The following is a 19,941-nucleotide window of genomic DNA, read 5'->3' as shown; positions in this document are numbered from 1 at the left end:
AAGCAATATCCTAATTAAAATATATTTACAAGTCAGAAACTTGAAATTCAGTAGTTCCCATACCATGATGATCAGCTGTGGGATTGCAAGTACTAACGAAGTTACCTAAATTCTCTAATATTAATTCTACTGGAAAAGCATGCATCCAGGTACAACAATGGATAATGTATCTTCCCTAACCAAAGAAGAAATTTTAAAAAATTAAAAAAAAAATCAAGACCAGTATTGAGTCTAACTAAAAGCAACCCAATATTATTCCACTCATGACACGATTCCATGACACATGATATATTACAGGTGTCACGACCATTTTATTAAGCATGGACCATTTTATCAAGCATGAACTGAGTGCCTGTGGCTAGGCTCCCCCAGTGCCATTAGCCCCTGCTAATTAAGTAAGTGTACAGTCAGTCAACCATCTAGCATTTATTAAGAGTTTTCTATGAACCAGTCACTGTGCTAAGCCCATACATTCCCCCAAATAAATGAATAAGCAGAATATCAGTCCTTACCCTCAAGGAGTTACCAAATGGGAGAATAACTTGGATCAACTGTGTACAAAAAAAGGAGCAGCAGAGAGAAAAGGGGGGGGGGGGGTGTCTATGTGAGAAAAGTATATAAATGGAAAGGAAAGATTTAAAAACTGATTAGAATAAGGGGAGAGAAAGGGATGAAAAGAAAGAGAAGTAAAGGAATATACCTGGGGTGTAAGTCTACTGACTGAGGTGATGTGAGTATCCTCAACAGTAATGGGGAAGTAATAAAGAAGCAAGAGAATATTTTAAATCTTACATCTAAGATTTGCTAGATTTGTGACCACTGGAAAATCAGCACTTCTCCTTCTTCATTGTAAAATGAAAAAATACTGGCAATAACTGTCTCACAGAGTTGATGTTAAAGAAAGTACTTAGTTTAAAAAAAATATATTAAAAAAATTTTGTAAATGAACTAAAGAAATATAACATGTTATATTATCATCAAACACTAAATGCATATAGTACTAAATAAGTATGTTCATTAAAAACCATCACCATTCATTATTAAAATGAAAATTAAGATTACACAAATATCTCTGATAATTCTCTTATCTACTTGCCCTAACTCTACTGATCTCCAATTTTACAACTCTCAAATCAGGTATCAGACATCTTAAAACTAAAATGAACAAAATAAAATTCATCATCTTCCCCCTAATACTCTTCTCACCTCTACCTTTCCCAGTTTCTCTGGTTCAACAACCTTGGAGTCATGCTAGAACCCCTATCTCATTACAACTGTCCAAGTTATTGCCAAGCTCTGTTGATTTCACTTTTGTAACATGTCTCAAATATGCCGCTTTCTCTCCTCTCACACTGTCATCAACTTGGTACAGGCACTTTTCAAATCTCAACTTGATTATTGCAAAAGCGTACCTTTAAGTTTTCTATTCAGCCACTAAAGAAATTTTCCTAAAATCCAGGGCCAATCAAGCCAATCCCCTAACCAGTAAACTCTATTATCTCATTATCACTAGGCAAATGCAAAATTCTTCTTGCCTTTCCTATTTTCATCAGACAACACACTCCAAATGATGTACCCTTCAATCCAGTGGCATTACCCTCCTGGATACTTGCCAAATGACACTTCTGTCTCTCAGTTGCAGGCATTTTCACTGGCTCCCCACCATACTTCCTCATCTTTACTTACTGATTGCTTTGGCTTTAAGTTCTAAGAATAATCAATTTTCAACAGAGATTTTCCCTAAATTCTGTTGAGTAGTTATTCTGGATATAGAATGTCCACTTGCTGTCTCCCCATTAGACTATGAACTTCTTGAAAGCAGGAGATGTCTTTTGCTCTTTTGAATAGAAAACACTTAACATGGTATAATATGTATTAATAGCAGGATCATAAATACTTTAATTCACTCTTTAGAAACAATTCCATTATTTCTTTGGATGATGAGCACCTCCTAGCAAAGTGATCTTGAGCAGGAAGCAGCGTTAGAAATCAACATACCTATACCATTAACTTTTCAGACAAGGAAATTGACACTCTTGACATGTTAATAATTTGGGGTTCAGAAAAGTAGCAGGTTAAAAAGGAACTTTGCAAATAGGGGTTGAATGATGGTACTGTGGTTGTTGTTCTTTATTCATTTTCCAAGAGGACCAATGAATTCATGATTGATGGTAATTGCTTCACTTGTTTCTGAACTGGACTTAGGTGAAACAGTTGTCCAGTGATTTTAACAGCCTTACTTTTTCTCCCAGAATCATCAAAGTCCAGAGGTAAGACAAAGATTGGGAACATTGCCAAAGACCTCAGGATGCAGGGTCGTAGTGTCTGCAAAGTCTGACAAGGCTCCAAGCCACCATCAGTCAGTTTTATGGTCAATGAACAAATATTCTCATCTGCTATTTACAACAGAAGTTTTGGCCTAGAGTCCTCCCTACTTTGTCATCAGTTTTGAGGCCTACTGATAGTCCTCCAGCTAGTTTAGCTCATCTGCCAAAATGGTGCACCAGGGTGATGCCAGTGCACATACTACAACCTCTTGGAGTCCTCTGAGAGCTGAGTGACAGGTTGAAACCAAAGGGAAATGAGCTAAACATATGGAGTAGCTAATCTATCCTAACAAAAGGGAATATGGAGACAGCATGCCCTTTTCTAAGAAGATTATGCTGAAATACCATGTTTGATCTTGGTCATGTCAATTAGCAGAACAGAGCCTCTGCCTTAGTGATAAAAGGAGAAGGCACTAAAATGAGAGTGACTGGGCTAACTTTCAGTTTTAATTCAATTATCCTATGATTCAATCCTCATTGCTTTTTTCAAAAAAAAAATTATTTAAGGCAACAGGGTTACATGACTTGCCCAAGGTCAGATAGTTAGGCAATTATTAAGTGTCTGAGGCTGGATTTAAACTCAGATCCTCATGACTCCAAGGCCATTGCTCTAGTGTGCCATCTAGTTACCCTCAATCCATATTTTCAATGGGCTAGCTTAATAACTTTATAGTTCCATCTATGCAACCATATTTATACAAACACACACACAAACTCATATATATGATATATATATATATATATATGTATGTGTGTATACACACACACACACACACAAACACTTATAAGAGAAGGAATCTATTAAGATTTATGAGATCTAAAAAATCATTGAAGTAGTTTCAACGGAATATGATTTTTTCCTATTGAACCTTGTAAATTAAGGGAGGATGGAGCATGGCAAGATCAAAGACAAATGGGTTCTGGAGTCAAAGGATCAGAATTCAAAATGGACTGATAATTCTGATAATATCTGACTACAGTGATTTATAAAATCTCCTTAGTTCATGAAAGACTTGGACTGGATAGAAAGATTTCTCTTCCACCTTTAGATCTTTGAATTTATGAATATTATGTGCACATAAAATCATGTGAAAGAAAAATATGGTGGAATAGAATTGGCTCGAGATTCAGAGTCAGGACCTAGAATACAATCCTGCTATGGATTCTTATTATCTGCATTCTACAAGAGCAAATCGCACAACCTCCCTGAGTTTCCAAATCTACAAAATGAAGATGAGGTCCTAGTTGGTCACAACAGTCCTTGTCAGCAATATATCTAGGATCTCGTGATACTAGTAACAACTAACATCCATCATTCTAAGGACCCTGAAGTTCATAAGGCTACAAACAGTTCAAAACCTAAGAAAGAGTTGATAAGCAGAGAATACATTCTGGCATATCCTACAAAAGTATACAAGGTCTTGGAATAGACTAGAGGAGTAGAGGCTTATCCACAGGAAGGAGATCACTAGGTGACTGACTTCTTTTGTAACAAGAGGAAAAATAAGACTTTCTAACAGGGAACAAAAGAATTTTTGCCTAGGAATAAGAAGTTGGATAACTCATAAAAGAGTCTTCTTAGGCATATAATAAATACATTAAATCAAATAATTGAATATTCAGTGATTCACTTTGTTGGAAATAGTAAGAAGCAATATAATTTTAATTACTAAAATATGCAAAAAATAAAATTTCCCTATAATACCAGAAATGTCTTTAAATAAAATTCAATGTTTAACAATGGCATTCAAACTGTACAATCAAGGCCCTGGGATTCAGAACTCAAACATTTATCTCATTTCAAGGCACTAAATCTTACAGACTAGAAGAACTGTGACCAGAAAAGGAAGAACCATATCATGTTCTTCAACCAATCAGCCCTGAGATAGGAAATAATTTGCCTTGGAAAACTACTTTAAAATCAGTCTGAAATGTTTCATCATACCAAGAAGATTGTAAAAGTGTTAAAATCAAGTAAAAGTTTCCCCAGAAAAAGTAAATTACAGCACCAGTGTAAAATAAATATTAAATATTAATTTTAAATGGTTACAAATCAAAGATTTTTGTGACCTCGGAACACTGGTCTTATCAGAACAATCAGAACACACATATTTCTTTCCCCAAAAAACCCTCTAAATTGCTTAACTTCTTAATGCCCAACCCATATCAAGTGGAGGGTTGGTAGAGTGGAAAAGGTGGAATGATGGAAATGAAAAGGAAAGAGAAAGAAGGAAATGAAGGGAAAGTGAGGTAAAGAAAGGAGAGTTAAAGAAAGGAAAGTTCTACACATTTGATTCCTAAATGATTTCAATCTAAGAGCCTAGGTTAGTCAATTCAAGCAAAGTTCTCATTAGCTTATTATCTTTTCCTACATTCAAGCTAAATGTTAGAATTTGCCTTTATGAAGCCATAAAAAGTATGTGGATGAAAGACTATCACAAAACACTGGAATTTTCTAAACTTAGCTAATGCTTTTTAAGTCCAAAGAAAGCCTCTCTCCCCTCCCTAACCTCCAATACCACCTGTTCTTGTATTAGAAAATAACGCCAATTTATCTTATTATAAAGGCCTTCTTTTAAGTGGTTTTAAACAAAGAAAACCCACTCCAGAAGTTTTGAATAAAAGACCATTGGAACATATTTATTAGAGATATTACTTGTTCATCTAAAAGAACAATGGTCAAAAAAACAAATTCATTATTGGGGGGAAAAAAATTATCCTTCTCTTCCTTCCACTTTAGAGGCCAAAGCATATTTCATTGAAACACAAAATCTACCTAGAAAAAAATAGTTGTCTTTTCTGTTGAGCAGAAAACACAAGTGATTAAAAACATCTCTAAAAATTGTCTTTATAGCTCATATGATATGGCTTTAGATTCAAGAGTTTAATAAATTTAAATGGGTGAGCATTTTTAAAGGCACTGTCCAATAAAATAGAGGGTAAGAAAAAAAGAAAAGAAGAGAGAGAGGACAGAAAGAGAATTTGGAATCATAAAGGAAGAATGGGACTCTAAAAGATGAAATACAATAATCTCTTGTGCATAAAATATTAGAATGCCAGTATCAAAATTTTGAAGACACATCTTTCCAGGTTAAATATTTGTTCTCAATTTATTATTATACATGCCAAAGATAACAAAGTACAATAAGTAGACTAATCATTTCTAGAAGATTAACAAGGCAGATTCAAGTTTTTCACTGTAATGAAGGTCTTCTATTTTATATGATACTTTCATCTAAACTCTGCCACTTACCGAAGGGCAGCAGCATGGTAAGTGTCAACATAATCGGAAATGAAGAGCTCTCGATTCTTGATAACTGGATCTGTAATGACAAGTTCTCGTCCAGAATCTGTTAGAAAAAGAAGGGCATAAGATAGGGGTTCTTAAAACATCCATCTTTCCTAAAGCAACCACCTTAACTTGTGATCCAATTTACCATCATTTCTTTTAAATGACTGAAAATACTCAAATTATTTTGAACACACAAAAGAGGATATAGTGACTTGAGTACAGTGGACATCAAGATCCAGGACTTCATTTGTATGAGAAATTTCTAAGGTAGAAACCTCTTTTGGCAATGAAAATTGACAACTCATGTAATTTATGGTGAAAGAGAGTTTCCTGAGGTACTATTAAGGGATGTGCCCCTTGGTCACAAAGTAAGACTCAATCAATCAATAAATTAATGAAAGAATAAGAAAGTACATACGCACTTACAATGTGTCAAGCATTGGGGATTCAAATAAAAAGAGGGAAAGTAATTCTTGCAATCAAAGAATTTCTAATACAATAAGGACCAAAAAAAAGATAGAGGGCAGTTTTATTCTAAAGTGTAAGGGCATGCTAAGGAGCATCATTGGACAAATTCTTCATAGAAATCCAATGGCAGGAGTATGTGTTATAGATAAGACTTGAACACAAGTCTTTCTGATTCCAAGACTGGCCCTGTAGTCTGTTAATAAGGACTATGCCATACTGCTTTCACTTGCTGATTTACGGCAACAGTAATTCACTTCACCACCTTTATGAAGTGCCTGCTATATGAAGAGACCCATATTAATAACTGGTGATACAAAGACAAAACTTTTTAGAATCCCGGCCCTCCAGGAGCTTACATTCTATTATGGAGTTTACATTTTTTAAAAAAAGTAAGTCTGAAGAATTTCTAGAAGTAATTTCCAGAGACTGCTAATACTGATATTGTGGTGGAAGAAAAGAGGTCAAGAAAAGGCTAGAATTGGGGGGAGCATGTGAGCCATGGTCTGAAGAAAATCCAAGGCTGTAAAGGAGGAAGTGAGGAAAAAGGGAACCATTCAGGTAGGAAAAAATGGATTTTCACAAAAGCAGGTAAAGACATAGATAACTGGATATAAGACAGAGACACCACTAGTGACCAAGTTAGTCCAACAGGAATGGCAAGTGTATCAAGAGGAATGAGGTCAGGCTGAAAACAAGGGTCAGAGATGTGTTCTGGAAGGCTTGAAATGCAGGCTGAGGAGTTTATGATTTTTCCTAAGGTCCCAATGAGACAGAAAGAAATAGAATGTGACATAGTCACTGAAAACCATACAGAGCTTCACCAGTGTGGGACAATGCTGTCAATTCCAAACAACAGAGCAATGAAGCCTATTTGGTTTGTTTCAAATGAGCAACTTTAATTTGATGAAAATGAGTTGAGTTGATCACTCTCAAGTCAAGGAGTCACAGACCAGCATATATACAATAGCTGCATCTGATAAATGAAATCTACCCCCAAAGTCCAAAAACGTTATCCCTCATAAGCTCACCATATGGTTTAAGTTCTAACTATCTATTCAAAGTAAGCAAATTAGCCAACAAACCTGGTTTTCTAGTGTAGTTTCTTTGGTATGTTCTGCCAATCAAAATTTAATAAAATCTAAGCTAATTCTGTACATCATATTTCTAAAATACAAAACAGTCACTTTTTAAATGGTTTCCTAATTTTCTCCACATACATTTTTTACCTTACTAAAAATTGATTTCTAAACAGCTACAAAGTTTCTTTTTGTTTCTTTTCTTTTTTTTTAAGTTTTTGCAAGGCAATGGGGTTAAGTGGCTTGCCCAAGGCCACACGGCTAGGTAATTAGTAAGTGTCTGAGGTCGGATTTGAACCCAGGTACTCCTGACTCCAAGGCTGGTGCTCTATTCACTGTGCCACCTAGCCGCCTCCAGCTACAACGCTTCAATAGCAGGTCCCAAGGAATATCGTCTCTATTTGCTCCTCATTACTGCTACTCTATTCAAAGAAAAATGTGATGTCTAAAGGTCCTTCCCTACAATCCAGAACCTGAACCAAAGGCTGGGAAAATGCATGAAAGGAAAAAATATTGTCAGAAAAAGTATATTCTAATAGATTCTAAGTATACGTGTGTGTGTGTGTGTGTGTATATATGTAGATATAGATATAGATATATATGCATATATATGTATGTATACACACACATGTTTATACATATATATTAGAAATGATTCATATATTTACAAATTTAATCTTTTTAAGAGAAAACTATAGACTCAGCTCTGAATGAATAAACACAATGAAACTGCAAAGAATAGTGTATTCAACATTAGTTATATCAATCTATTTATTGAACACTTTATGATTCAAACAAGAGAAGTCTAAGATGATATTTGAACTGTTCTAAATTCATTAAAATGCTTACATGAGAAACTTAGAAAATTTATTCTATTTGTATACAAATACAGACAAACTGCAAAGCTAGATAAAAGGCAGTTTTAAGTACCATGTTTTAAAAAAAAGTAGTGACTGAGACTGGATTGGCAATCATGAAATAACATTTAATATAGACAAGTTTTACTGTGACTAAGAAGAAAAAAGATAACAATTCTTAAAAAACCTGCACAATTCTAATAAAAAAAAAATACACTCAAACACATCACTATTTTGCTCCGAAGATCTACATTAACAAATATTATCTAGTAATAAAATTCAAAGAAATAATATATAATTTTTAAAAACAGTCTATTTTTTTCAAGATTAATATACCACAATGGACATGTAGAGGAGAAAATTTTTTTTTCTAACTTTTACATAACATAGGGGCTAGGAAAAAGAGAAACAAAATAACAAAATATAATTCTATTTGGTTTTCCGATCTTTATTATAGGTAAAAATGTAAGGATGACTTTTTAGGTAATAAAAATGGTGTAAATATCATGACACTACCATCTCCTATTTAAAAAAAACCTCAAAATTCTTACTTTTCTGAAAATCAATTTAAAGATAAATTAACAAAATATCAAGATGAAATTTAACACGCATGTGAGCACACGTGCGCGCGCACGCACACACACACACACACACACACACACACACACACACAGTCTATGACTGGAATGGTTTCAGATAAGGAACCCTCCTCAATATCTCTGCACTGAAATTGGTGTCTTAGGCACTGATACTATGTATATATGGGACAGAGTACTATCCTGAACCATGGTCATACTGACTCACTAATTCTGTAGACTAAGTAAAAAAGTCTCTCAAGGAATTTGTTACACACACACACACAAACACACATACACACAAGCAAGATGAACTTAAGTCCTTGAAAAGGCTGATTTATAAAAATGAACATACATAAAATTCAGAATATATACTTAAAATTTAATGATGTTACAAAAATCATTTTATATAACACACAAAATCCCTGATTTACATCAAAAAAGAATTGCGATGTTTCCCTTTTCAATTCTGCAATCTGAGTGAATAAATTAGTTGCATGATATCTTAGTCAACAAATCCAACACCCTACCCACCTCCTCTTCCTGGAATGAACTTGAACATTTAGATTCTAGGTGATCAAAAAACTGAAGTTTTGAACATTGTTTAATTAGTGATTTACTTCCTGCACTAATCTTGAACAACTTTTCTTTGGACACTCCTTTGTCCACCCTGGATGGTACTAATATTAGGGGGCAGTATTTACCATTTTCATTGTGCCGGTCTTGAACCAAATGCTGATAGACAGAATCAGGAACTTCAGACTGACGATAGTACCATTTGACATTCATAAGAAGATGGTCCCTCTTGCTCTGAAAAAGAAAATCTAAAGCATTACTGTAAAGAAATTCACAATAACACGGATATACTTATTATAGATTTCTTAACAATTTAACCTTTGGGGTCTCAATATGGAAGGCAGAAGGTATAAGTCAATTACATGTACATCAGATCCTATTATTTAAAAATAGACAAAGAAAATCATAAAGGCCTTGAAAGAACAAAAAATGTAAGCCTTGAATAATGACTATTCACGTAATAGTTGATAGAAAAATATCAAGTAATATGCCCTCTACCCTATCAAAGTTGGAATGTCTAGCAGAACAACCTAAACATTTCAGACCTTGTAATGAACTTTTAAAAGATGTGGACCACCATTCATTATAATAAGAAAGACAATGCATAGGGATAAAGTAAAATTTTAAAATATAAAATGGCACCTTCAAACACCTTATATTCATTGGGATAGAAAGGGGAATCCATGGAAAGGGAAAAACGGATATACATAAATGAATATAATTTGAAGGAGACTTGGGAGAAATTCAAAATACTTTTGGAAAAGGTAAAAACCAAGAAGGGTTAAGACAGCAAAAAGGGCAACGATGCTGGAACCAAAGGGCAGAGACTCACAAGCTATCTCTGATAATGTGGCCAAGCCAGTTTAATTTCCTGGATCTCAGGTTACTCATTGTAAAAATAAATTATGTCCCCTACTACCTTTAGATCTCATCTTATAAATACTTTTAAGTTAGGTGACATAAATTATCAGGAAAGATTTCATGGAGGTATCTGAACTTGAAGGAACAGACTCTGGCAGACAGTTATATGAGCAAGTGAGTAGATTTTAGATATTGGGAAAGCCAAATGAAGATAAAGCAATGGAAATGGCTATGTTAAATCCAATTAGACTAGAATGGGAACTGTAAGTAAAGGAATCAAAATACTCACGGATCTGTGGTCACTGTAAATTTGGATGGTTGCTTGATTTTAATGATTGGAATTCACCTACGAATGACAATGTGATCTGGTAACATGATGTCTAATAAGTTCCCTAAAAGATTTCCATGCAGCTGACTAGAGATCTTCCTAATATTCTCAAAGAACTGAGAGGGTATCAATGGAGCATTTGAACTATTCAACTGCAAATACTCAATGTCTTTTCCTATCAAAAATTTCCCTTACAACATCCTTTAATCTTTTTTATCTTCAAAACTTTTCAATGTGGTACAGACTGCTTTATACACCTACCACTTCTCTCACCTTTAACCTTTGCAGAATGTAGTGTGAGTAGAGAGGATTTTATGAAGGTAGAACAGGCAAGATCTGGCAAATAACTGGACATGTGGTACTGTCCTTGATGGAAACAAGGAAGTTTGAATCAAAAGATAAATTAGTTCAATTTTCCTAATACTGAGCTTGAAATATCTCTTAAGATATCCACTTTTGGAATATCAAAAAGAAAATTGCTGCTGTGGGAGAGAAACTCAAAGGAATGCTGAGGTTAAAAAATATATTTTATGTTTATTTATATATGTAACTATAAACATATATCCATATATACATCTATAACTATATATGGACAATGGAGCATATCTCTCGAAAATTATCTCCATGTTTACTATTCAGTACATCTGTATTTAATCCCTATTAAATTGGTATGTATGTGTGTACACATACATTACATGTGTATTCTACACATGGATCTACACACATGAATGGGAAAAGATAATCAAAATTTAATAAGTGTGAAAATTCAGCAGAGAACATAACCACAAAGATACTTGGACAACTAATGAGTATCGCTTGCAAAAAATTGCCTTTTTTCTTTTAATGACCTCTATAGAGAATAACCAGCAAACCATTAATAAATGTTTTGGCCATTGTAACCCATGAAACAAAGAATAATACAAAAATCACATTTAGTTGGGTGTGGCCCTTTTCAATTATCCACTATTAATGACAAAAATGAAAAGGCAGCAGTGGGGGTAAGGTTTAAACTTATAAGACAACTGATAAAAATTCAATTAAGTAGCTGTAGCTTTAAATGTTAGATCTTTAATAATAAATGAGTGAACATACTAGTAGAGGAGCTGAATTAGCTTATCTACTTTCACTATAATTGAAATAAATAGAAAAAAGAAAAATGAAATAGTAGCTCAGAAAAAGGCAGGAAAAAAAAAAACTGCCAAAAGTTTGGGCAGAATGGATTTTATTAAACCTCCAAAGACAATAAGAAACATCTGAAGTGACATTGAGCCATCTTGTACTTCAATGCTCTAATATTTGGAAAAATTCTACCATGAAAATATTGGAAACTCATACACAAAAATCAACTGCAGATGAAGAAGTAGAAAACTTCAACAGAGAACTCAGTAAGAATCTCACAATATTAAATCAACACTTTGGGGTTTTTGTTGACCCCAAAGAAAGGAATGTGAAGATGGTGAGGAAAAAAAATCAAAAAGTATAAGTGAGATTGAGAGGCCAAAGGCATATAGAATATACAGTTAACATAAATCACAAAATTATTAAGCATAATAATTAAGAGTCCAAAGTCTGCCTGAAACTGTGATAAATGTAGGGGATACAAAGAAAACCAAAAATCACTCTCTGCTCTCAATGAGTTTCCAGTCTAATGGCGAAGAAAACATGAAAATACTTATGTCCAAATAAGATAAATTGGAAATGATCAAGAGGGAAGCATTAGAAAAGACTCATCATACACAAGGCAGGTTTTTAATTGGAACTTGAAGGAAGTAAGGAAGGTCGACATGTAGAGGTAAGAAGATGGCAGTATTCCAAACATGGGGAATACATTCAATAGAATGTCAAAAATCTAAAGATGTAATGTTTTGCATCAGGAAGAAAAGGGTCACAGAGTGACAAAATGTATGTATGAGAGGAAGGAGGTGAAAGTAAAAGAAAAGAGTAGAAGGGGATGAAAGTCTTTGAAAGCAAACATGAAAATTTTCTATTTGATTCTGGAAATGGTAATAAGAGGCGGGAAAAGACTTCAAGAAGGGAAAGTGGTTAGAATGATGCTTCAATGGTCCAGTTTAGATGTAATCAAAGGCAATGAATAAAGAATTATGAAAAGAATGATACTTGGGGCGGCTAGGTGGCATATTGGATAAAGCACTGGCCTTGGAGTCAGGAGTACCTGGGTTCAAATCTAGTCTCAGACACTTAATAATTACCTAGCTGTGTGGCCTTGGGCAAGCCACTTAACCCCATTTGCCTTGCTAAAACTAAAAAAAAATAAAATAAAATAAAAATAATTTTAAAAAGATACACTACAAAAATTCATAAGTATGACTATTATTAAACAATATGCAAGAAATCAATATGGAATTCAGCTAGGAAAGTAAATAAAATACTCATAAACTATATACAAGAGATGATGCCAAAATTGAAGCAGAACAATGTTTAAGAATTCTCCCTGTAAGGTAGAAACCTAAAGAAAAAGCAAAGAATAGTATAATATACAATAAATTATTTCCAAGTGAATTTTATACAGTAGCAAAGAAGGGGGAGGGGAGGGTGCACTGATGAGGATAGATTCTATGAAGTGGGAAAGGTTAAAAAAATCTATTATAACATTAATTTATTGAAAGATAACTGTATAAGACAAATATGAAGAACACAAGCATAGGAAAGCATATAAACTAATGGAAAAATTTCACAAGAACCAGCAAATCAAAATATTCTATGAATTCATCGTAAATGTAAATAAAAATTAGCAAAAATTGAATCTGAATGCTATGTAATTTTAATTACCAATCTTGGCCCTGAAGAACACATATGGGAATATATTTCCGTTCCTATTGGGCAGAGGTGGAAGATTTAGATCATGAGAATAATGCATTGTATGAAATTCAATAACTGTGTTAAATTGCATAAATACTATTTTATATTTTTTATTTAATGTAAGCTCCTGAATGGAAAAACTGGGAAATAAAAATAATATGAAAATAAAGGTTGAGATATAAATTTTAAAAATTAAAATTGTTTTAGTAATCGAAATAATCGGAGAAAAGAACTACAATTATTCTTAACAACAGAAATACAATTCTCTCCAGTTTAGATTTCTCATTTCTTTTGTGATTCTGATAATTAGTTTCTAAAAAATTTTCTCCTAAGTCTTTTTTTTCCCTGAAGAACTTTTTTAAGTTTTTTTTTTTTTTGGCAAGACAATGAGGTTAAGTGGCTTGCCCAAGGCCACACAGGTAGGTAAGTGTCTGAGGCCGGATTTGAACTCAGGTCCTCCTGACTCCAGGGTTGATGCTCTATCCACTGAACCACCTAGTCGCCCGCCCTGAACAAATTTTAAAATCAACCAGACCACTCTATAAAACTATTCATGCTTTTTCTCACTTAGAAAGCTCTGCCCCAATTTTTTTTAAAGAACCTTTAAGCAAATACTTTTATTTTCAGAGTTAATATTTGAACATTTCAACTAACCGCCTAAGCAACAAATCTACAGCACACCAAACTTAGCAGATGTCTGAAGCAGACATAACTGTAACTGTAACCACTATCTCTCTGAAGTCTTTCAGCACTTAATAGGGCTAGTGTTTAGAAAAAGTGCTTAAAGATCAAACATTTTACAGCTCAATTTGGACTTATTTAACCATTTTTTCCTTGACGTTCACCTCTACAGTGTACTGAGGACAAAGCAGGATTTTGGTGGAAGATTTCAGTTGCAAACTTTAAAAGATACAAAAGGTTAAAAAAAATTGTAGAAAGAGCATTTAATTTATTAAACCCCAAATCCTGATTTCAAATCCTGGTTCTATCTATGACTGACTAAAGTATTTGATTAACTTGAAAAAAAAGAATTTCATTAGCTTGAGTTTCATTTTTCATCTTCCTCATTGGAAGCCATTGTATTCAATAATTTTAAGTTCTATTTAATATTTCATGATTCATGATATATTTCGTAGAAAATAAAACAAACTCAAAGAGGGCAATTTGTCCGAGATCATAAAACTAGTAAATGCTGAGATAAAGCTAAAAAGGCAGTCAGGTTTCTTGTTTCTGAAACTGTTTAAAAACAGTATCTTCTATTACCCTTACAACATACTAATAAGCAGGTGTCAAAATTATTCCAATTTTACAGATGAGAAAACTAATACTGAGGTTAAATGACATATCAAAGGTGACACAGGCTAATTCAAGAAACTGAATTCAGGTCTTCCTGAATCCTGTTACAACTCCCTATAAACAGGATCACTTGACTGGGTCATTATCTTTCCATTACATAGAATTAGAACACAATTTTGATGGTGAATTCAAAGAATGATAAATGAAACTGATTTATATAACCATCATGATCTACCTCTTTCCCTTCTTTGAGGTAGTTGTGAAGGTTAGGAATTTTCATGAGAAATACTGAACATTTCTGTTCAATATTTGGGAATAAAGGTAGAAAAAATAAGAATATACAAAATATCAATAAAATTTCAGATAAGATAAGTTTTTATATACCCACAGTTTTCAACAATTTTGAATAGGAAAAAAAGACTGAATTTCTAATAAATCATTTTTCAATTTTAAAAACTGGGTCGGTGTTATCTTTCATTCTCGTAAACAAATGCTACTTAAATTCCTATCTCAAAAATAATCAGCAAAGTTATGAAATAGATATTGAGGGTATAGTCCCACAAATGGCAAGCAAACACAAAAAATTTTCAAATATGGACACATATATGTGTAAGTATCAAAATAGCAAAGCAGCAAAACTCAAATCCCCCAGTGACTAATTGCATTTGAAACCTAAGGTTTCAAATTCATTTCTTACTGAAGCATTCTTTTTTAATGCATGTAAATTTAAGTAAATCAGGAATTCAAATGATCCTGACCCATGAAATCCCCTGCCTCTGCTCCTATTACCTTTTGTTATAGAGAATATATGTAAACCAGAAAGACAATGGAGTTTTTCAATTGAGAAAGTCTAAAACTCTTAGTATTAAACATTTAATAGTGAAATCTACATTGAATTTATACTGAAATACTGAAAACAGGGCAGCTAGGTGATGCACTGGATTGAGCACAGACCTTAAGAGTCAAGGAGGACCGGAGTTCAAATCCAACCCCAGACACACTTGACACTTACTGTGTGACCTTGGCCAAGTCACTTAAGCCTGATTGCCTCGCATTCAGGGCCACTTCCAGTTCTCCTGATTCTGACCAATGGACCCAGATGGCTCTGTGGGAGAGAGTGAAGCTGGTGACTTGAGCACAGCTACCCCTCCCTCAAACACAATTCATGTGCTTGTCATGGCATCACTTCCCTGATGTCATGGTGGTCTTTGAGAATGAAAAATAAACATCATCATCACTAAAACTGAAATCTACTAGATAATTAAAAATATATAAAGAGACAATTAAAAAATAAAATTAATGTAGACTGATTTTTTCAAAGACATTTATTTTTATTACACGGGTATATCTTATATTCAACCAAAAAATATTTACTTTTTAGAGAACAGTCATATCATTTCTTTTAATCCAAGCTAGACTTATGTTAAATGTCAGTCAAAATTTCTTAATTCGAAAAACATCAATTCTAGTTAATTTTTTTAAGTTGGACTCAAAACATGCAGTACCACTAGAAAACCAGTTAGTGGCAGCATTGTGTAACATAAAAAAGTTTTGAGACAACATCAGTGGGATGAAAAACAAAGCTAAATTCAAATTATAAGAACTATAAGAAATTTTGGTCAAAATTCATCTGAATGGGGTTACGCCCTGAATTGTGATTTAAGGAAATATTTCATTTCACAAGGTTAAAGTGTGCTATGGTAAAAGAAACTAAGTGTATTGTGGTAAACATATCTAATAGAGTTTTGTCTGTGGTGAGTACAATAACAGGTACAATAATTAGATTAAGGATAATCAGTCTTCCTTTCAGTTTAGTGGTTTTGTATCCTTCCCTTTCTTCAAATTTAAGTTTAAATCTTCACAACTACAATTCTTGCATTCTGAAATCATTCTGTCTTTCACAAAAGTGCCAGGCTTTTGACATGTTGTTTCTCCATTTAAAATTAGAAGCTCCTTGGGGATTAATATCTATATAACCCAAGTGTGAAAAAATGTCTAATAAATGTTTTTAAATTCCCTGAACAAAAATTATAAGGATATATGCTTATAAAGACACAATCCATGAGGACAACAGCTCTAAAGCACTCAAATTCGGATGAATATAGCCTGTTAACAAAAATCACAGGATTCTAAAACTACAAAAGAGTCTAAGGAGATAGAGCACTGAAATATAAAATAGTTTAGGCAAAAATAAGTGAACAGTAAATTTTCAACCAAAAGTATACATTTTTTTTAAATCAGGCGTATGTATGAAAAGAGAGACTAAACATGAAGTCATGTTAAAAGTGTTTTCTTTTTAAAGGGAAGAACACCACTGGTGGAACTTTTTAAAACTAAAGAATAATTTACTCTGGTTAATAAACCTCTAGTGCAATTGGTTATTCAGTAAAGATACCAATCAGTAAGTACTTTTAATTACCAAACAACAGAATGGGAAAGATTTTCAGAGATCTATGATCTAAGACACATAGGAACAATAATCCCCTTTACCACATTCAACATTGTAGGATACCAAAGAGGAAATATGATCCAAGTCTTACGTGCTAAGCCTGGTAAAGAAAGAAGACCACTGGAATTATTTTAAGACCTAGATTAGAATCTCTAGAAATAAAAATGAAAAGGACAACAGCAGCTTTTAAGTATGAAAGGCAGTAAAAAAGACCTTTTTGATAGGATTTTATGTGAATTTTGATCAGTAAATCATTTCCCTTTATACTTTTCTGATTTAGATAATAAGAACATAAGTTTGAAAGTATTTTTCTGCATTTAAGAATAATTTTATTGAACAAGTATTAATAATCATTTAAAGACTATTTTGGTTTTCAGTTTTATCAATTTAGATTTTTTTGTTTTCCAGTTTAACTATTTTCCAATCATGAAGATTTCATTCGCGGACCCTAATGAGATAAATTTTTGGATTTTTTTTAAATATCAATAAATTGAAATTTCAATACTCACTTTTCAATTATATTTCTTCAAATAAATTATCCTCTAAAGACTGATTTATATGGATCCAAAAAATCTTGAAATATTGTCTTTATCATTCCGTTTGATAAAGTTTCCATAAATTGTCTTTTGAATCACTGGTTAATCAAAATGACCATGTTAACATAGGTAGCTTTACTTTTGTTCCATTCTTCTCTGATCACCTCCTCTTAATGTCACTCAGTTGCCTTTAAGGAAAAGGCATAGGTTTTCCTATTGCAGCTGATGTTTTCCAATAGATTATGGGGCCTTACATCCATTCTCATTTTCCTTCTTCTCTGTTATCTCCCATATGACTAAATTCACTGTAGTACTGCCTGTAGACAGTCTTCTGTCGACCAAAATTACCTTCAAAGAAATAAATTATCCTCTAAAGATAGGCATGGATCCAAAAAATTATGGAATACTGTGTCATTCCCTTTAACAAAACAGATCCTAAAAATTTTTTTTGAACCACTGATTATTCAAAAAGGAAGACTTTAACAGGTCTGCATTAACATAGAATTTTACACTAATGTAGTTTTTACTTTTGTATAATGGTGCCATTTTGTTATAATTTATGATTTTATAATATCTGTGTTTTTACATTCACTGATATTAAAGAATGTTGCTTAGTATGTAAAAGAAAATACAGTGCTGCAAAACATATATATACACACTGATTAGTGGTTTCCATTCAGCAGATTTTAAAAATCTTTCAGCCTGAAATTCTTGAATCATTTGTTCAGTTTTTAATTCTATTTAATGAGTTCTGAAAGTGGTACACTAATGTTTTCAAAAAATTATTTTGGTGTTATCTATTCTTGATTTAAATGTTTAGATGATATACCATTGGTGGACGTGTATTTAGTTGTCTATGATTTCAGAATGACAGTCATCTTCAATTAATAAAATTTTTTTGATTTGTTTTTGTATATATCTGCTGTATAAACTATCACATAACTTCTCATAATTCTTAAGACAAATTGACATTCATGCTTTAAAAGACTATGCACCTTATAAGTATAGTCTAAGCTATGAAGGTACAAAGACATTCAAAAAACAATTCCTTCTCCAAGGTGTTAACAGTCTAATTGAAGGGGAGAACACATAAACAGATGGGTATAAATTAAGTAGAAAAGATAGGAAGATAAAATAAAAATAATCTCAGAGGGAAGGCATTAAGATTAAAAAGAGAAGGGAAAGGCAACTTGAAAAAAATATAACAACTGGTTATAATTGAAGGAAGTCTGAGAAGCCAGGAAATAGGAGTGACTCGGTGAAAATTCCCAGATTCAGAAAACATAAGAGTCTAGGAGGAAAAATAACAAGGAGGTTGGCAGGAAGTGCAGAACGACCAGAAAGGGAGGAAGCAAAGAGGTGGTGATGGATGATAAAAGGAAGAATGGAAGGAAGCATTTTACAAAGCACCAACCATATGCTGTGCACAGCGCACAAGGCTTGATATAATTGATATAAATTATGTCATCTGATCCTCATATCACTGTGAAGTAGGTGTTTTAATCATTATTATCATTACCATTATTTTTATCGTGATCATTATTCTACAATTGAAGAAACCGGGGCAGAAACAGGTGAAGTGAAGTGCTCAGGGACTCCCAGGTATATCAGACTTCAAGGCCAACATTATAGCCTAAAAATGATGACTAAGACAAAGTGATTCCATTAAGCAAAAACAAAAAATTCATAATAAAGGCGTTGGAGAAAGCAGTTTCAGTAGAAGGAAGACAGACTATATAGACTGTAAAGAGGCCTCCACAGTGAGTTTAGTCAGGAGAGAAAGTAAGGATGGGTGAAAGGGTGCATAATCTGTTGAAAAAGATTGAATACAATAGAAAAAAAACCTATGTATTTTCCTTATTGGCAAATCACTGACATTAAGAGGAGACCAAGCAGCAGCTCTTATCAACTGGTTACAATTTTTTATATGAATTTTGCATCAAGGTTCTCAGCTAAAACAGAGATGTGAGATGCAGAAATTGGAGATGGATGAAAAGCTTTCAAAAAGTTACTTGAGTGAAGAGGACAGTGAATTAATCAGGGAGATATAAACTTAACAGTAGTAGCAGTGTGGACCATTACTTCGTAGTAGGTTCAGCATTCTTCTCCACAATCATAGGTCACATGCAGCAGGAGTGGCACAAAGCCGAGTTAGAGCACATTGCTCATTAGCAACAGGATAATACATAAAAGGACTCAAGAGAGCAGTGAAGAGATGAATGGATTCACAAATGAGAGGACACAGGGAAAGGAGGAGGTGATGGCCTAGGGCAGAATGAGTGTTTGAGGAACTGGACCTAAGGGAGTATACACAGAATAGGGTTTGAGTTTGGAATGTAGAAGGAAAAGGGAAATGACAATAGGTAGTGATGAGAGAAGGGAATCTGAGAGTTCATGAACATGGGAATGGTATGCTTCTGGCTGATAGCAAGATCAACAGTCTGAAAGGGGATGGATGGGTAGTTAATGTACATAATGAG

At 33.4% G+C, this 19,941-nt stretch overlaps 1 protein-coding gene across 10 annotated transcripts in view; it reads right to left on the bottom strand.

Annotated features, from left to right (window-relative positions):
- Positions 1–19,941, bottom strand: part of RERE (arginine-glutamic acid dipeptide repeats) — a 570,111-nt gene that overhangs the window by 236,583 nt on the left and 313,587 nt on the right. For all 10 annotated transcript variants that reach the window (XM_074218548.1, XM_074218539.1, XM_074218549.1 and 7 more), the window contains 2 exons: positions 9,300–9,405; positions 5,581–5,677 (listed from right to left, as the gene is read on the bottom strand). In XM_074218548.1, coding sequence (XP_074074649.1) covers positions 5,581–5,677; positions 9,300–9,405 — 203 coding nt within the window. The remainder of the gene's footprint in view (positions 1–5,580; positions 5,678–9,299; positions 9,406–19,941) is intronic.

Source organism: Macrotis lagotis, chromosome 1, assembly GCF_037893015.1.
Source record: "Macrotis lagotis isolate mMagLag1 chromosome 1, bilby.v1.9.chrom.fasta, whole genome shotgun sequence".
NCBI lineage: Eukaryota > Metazoa > Chordata > Mammalia > Peramelemorphia > Peramelidae > Macrotis > Macrotis lagotis.
Note: the sequence above shows the minus strand (reverse complement) of the source record. Positions and strands in the feature narration are given on the sequence as shown.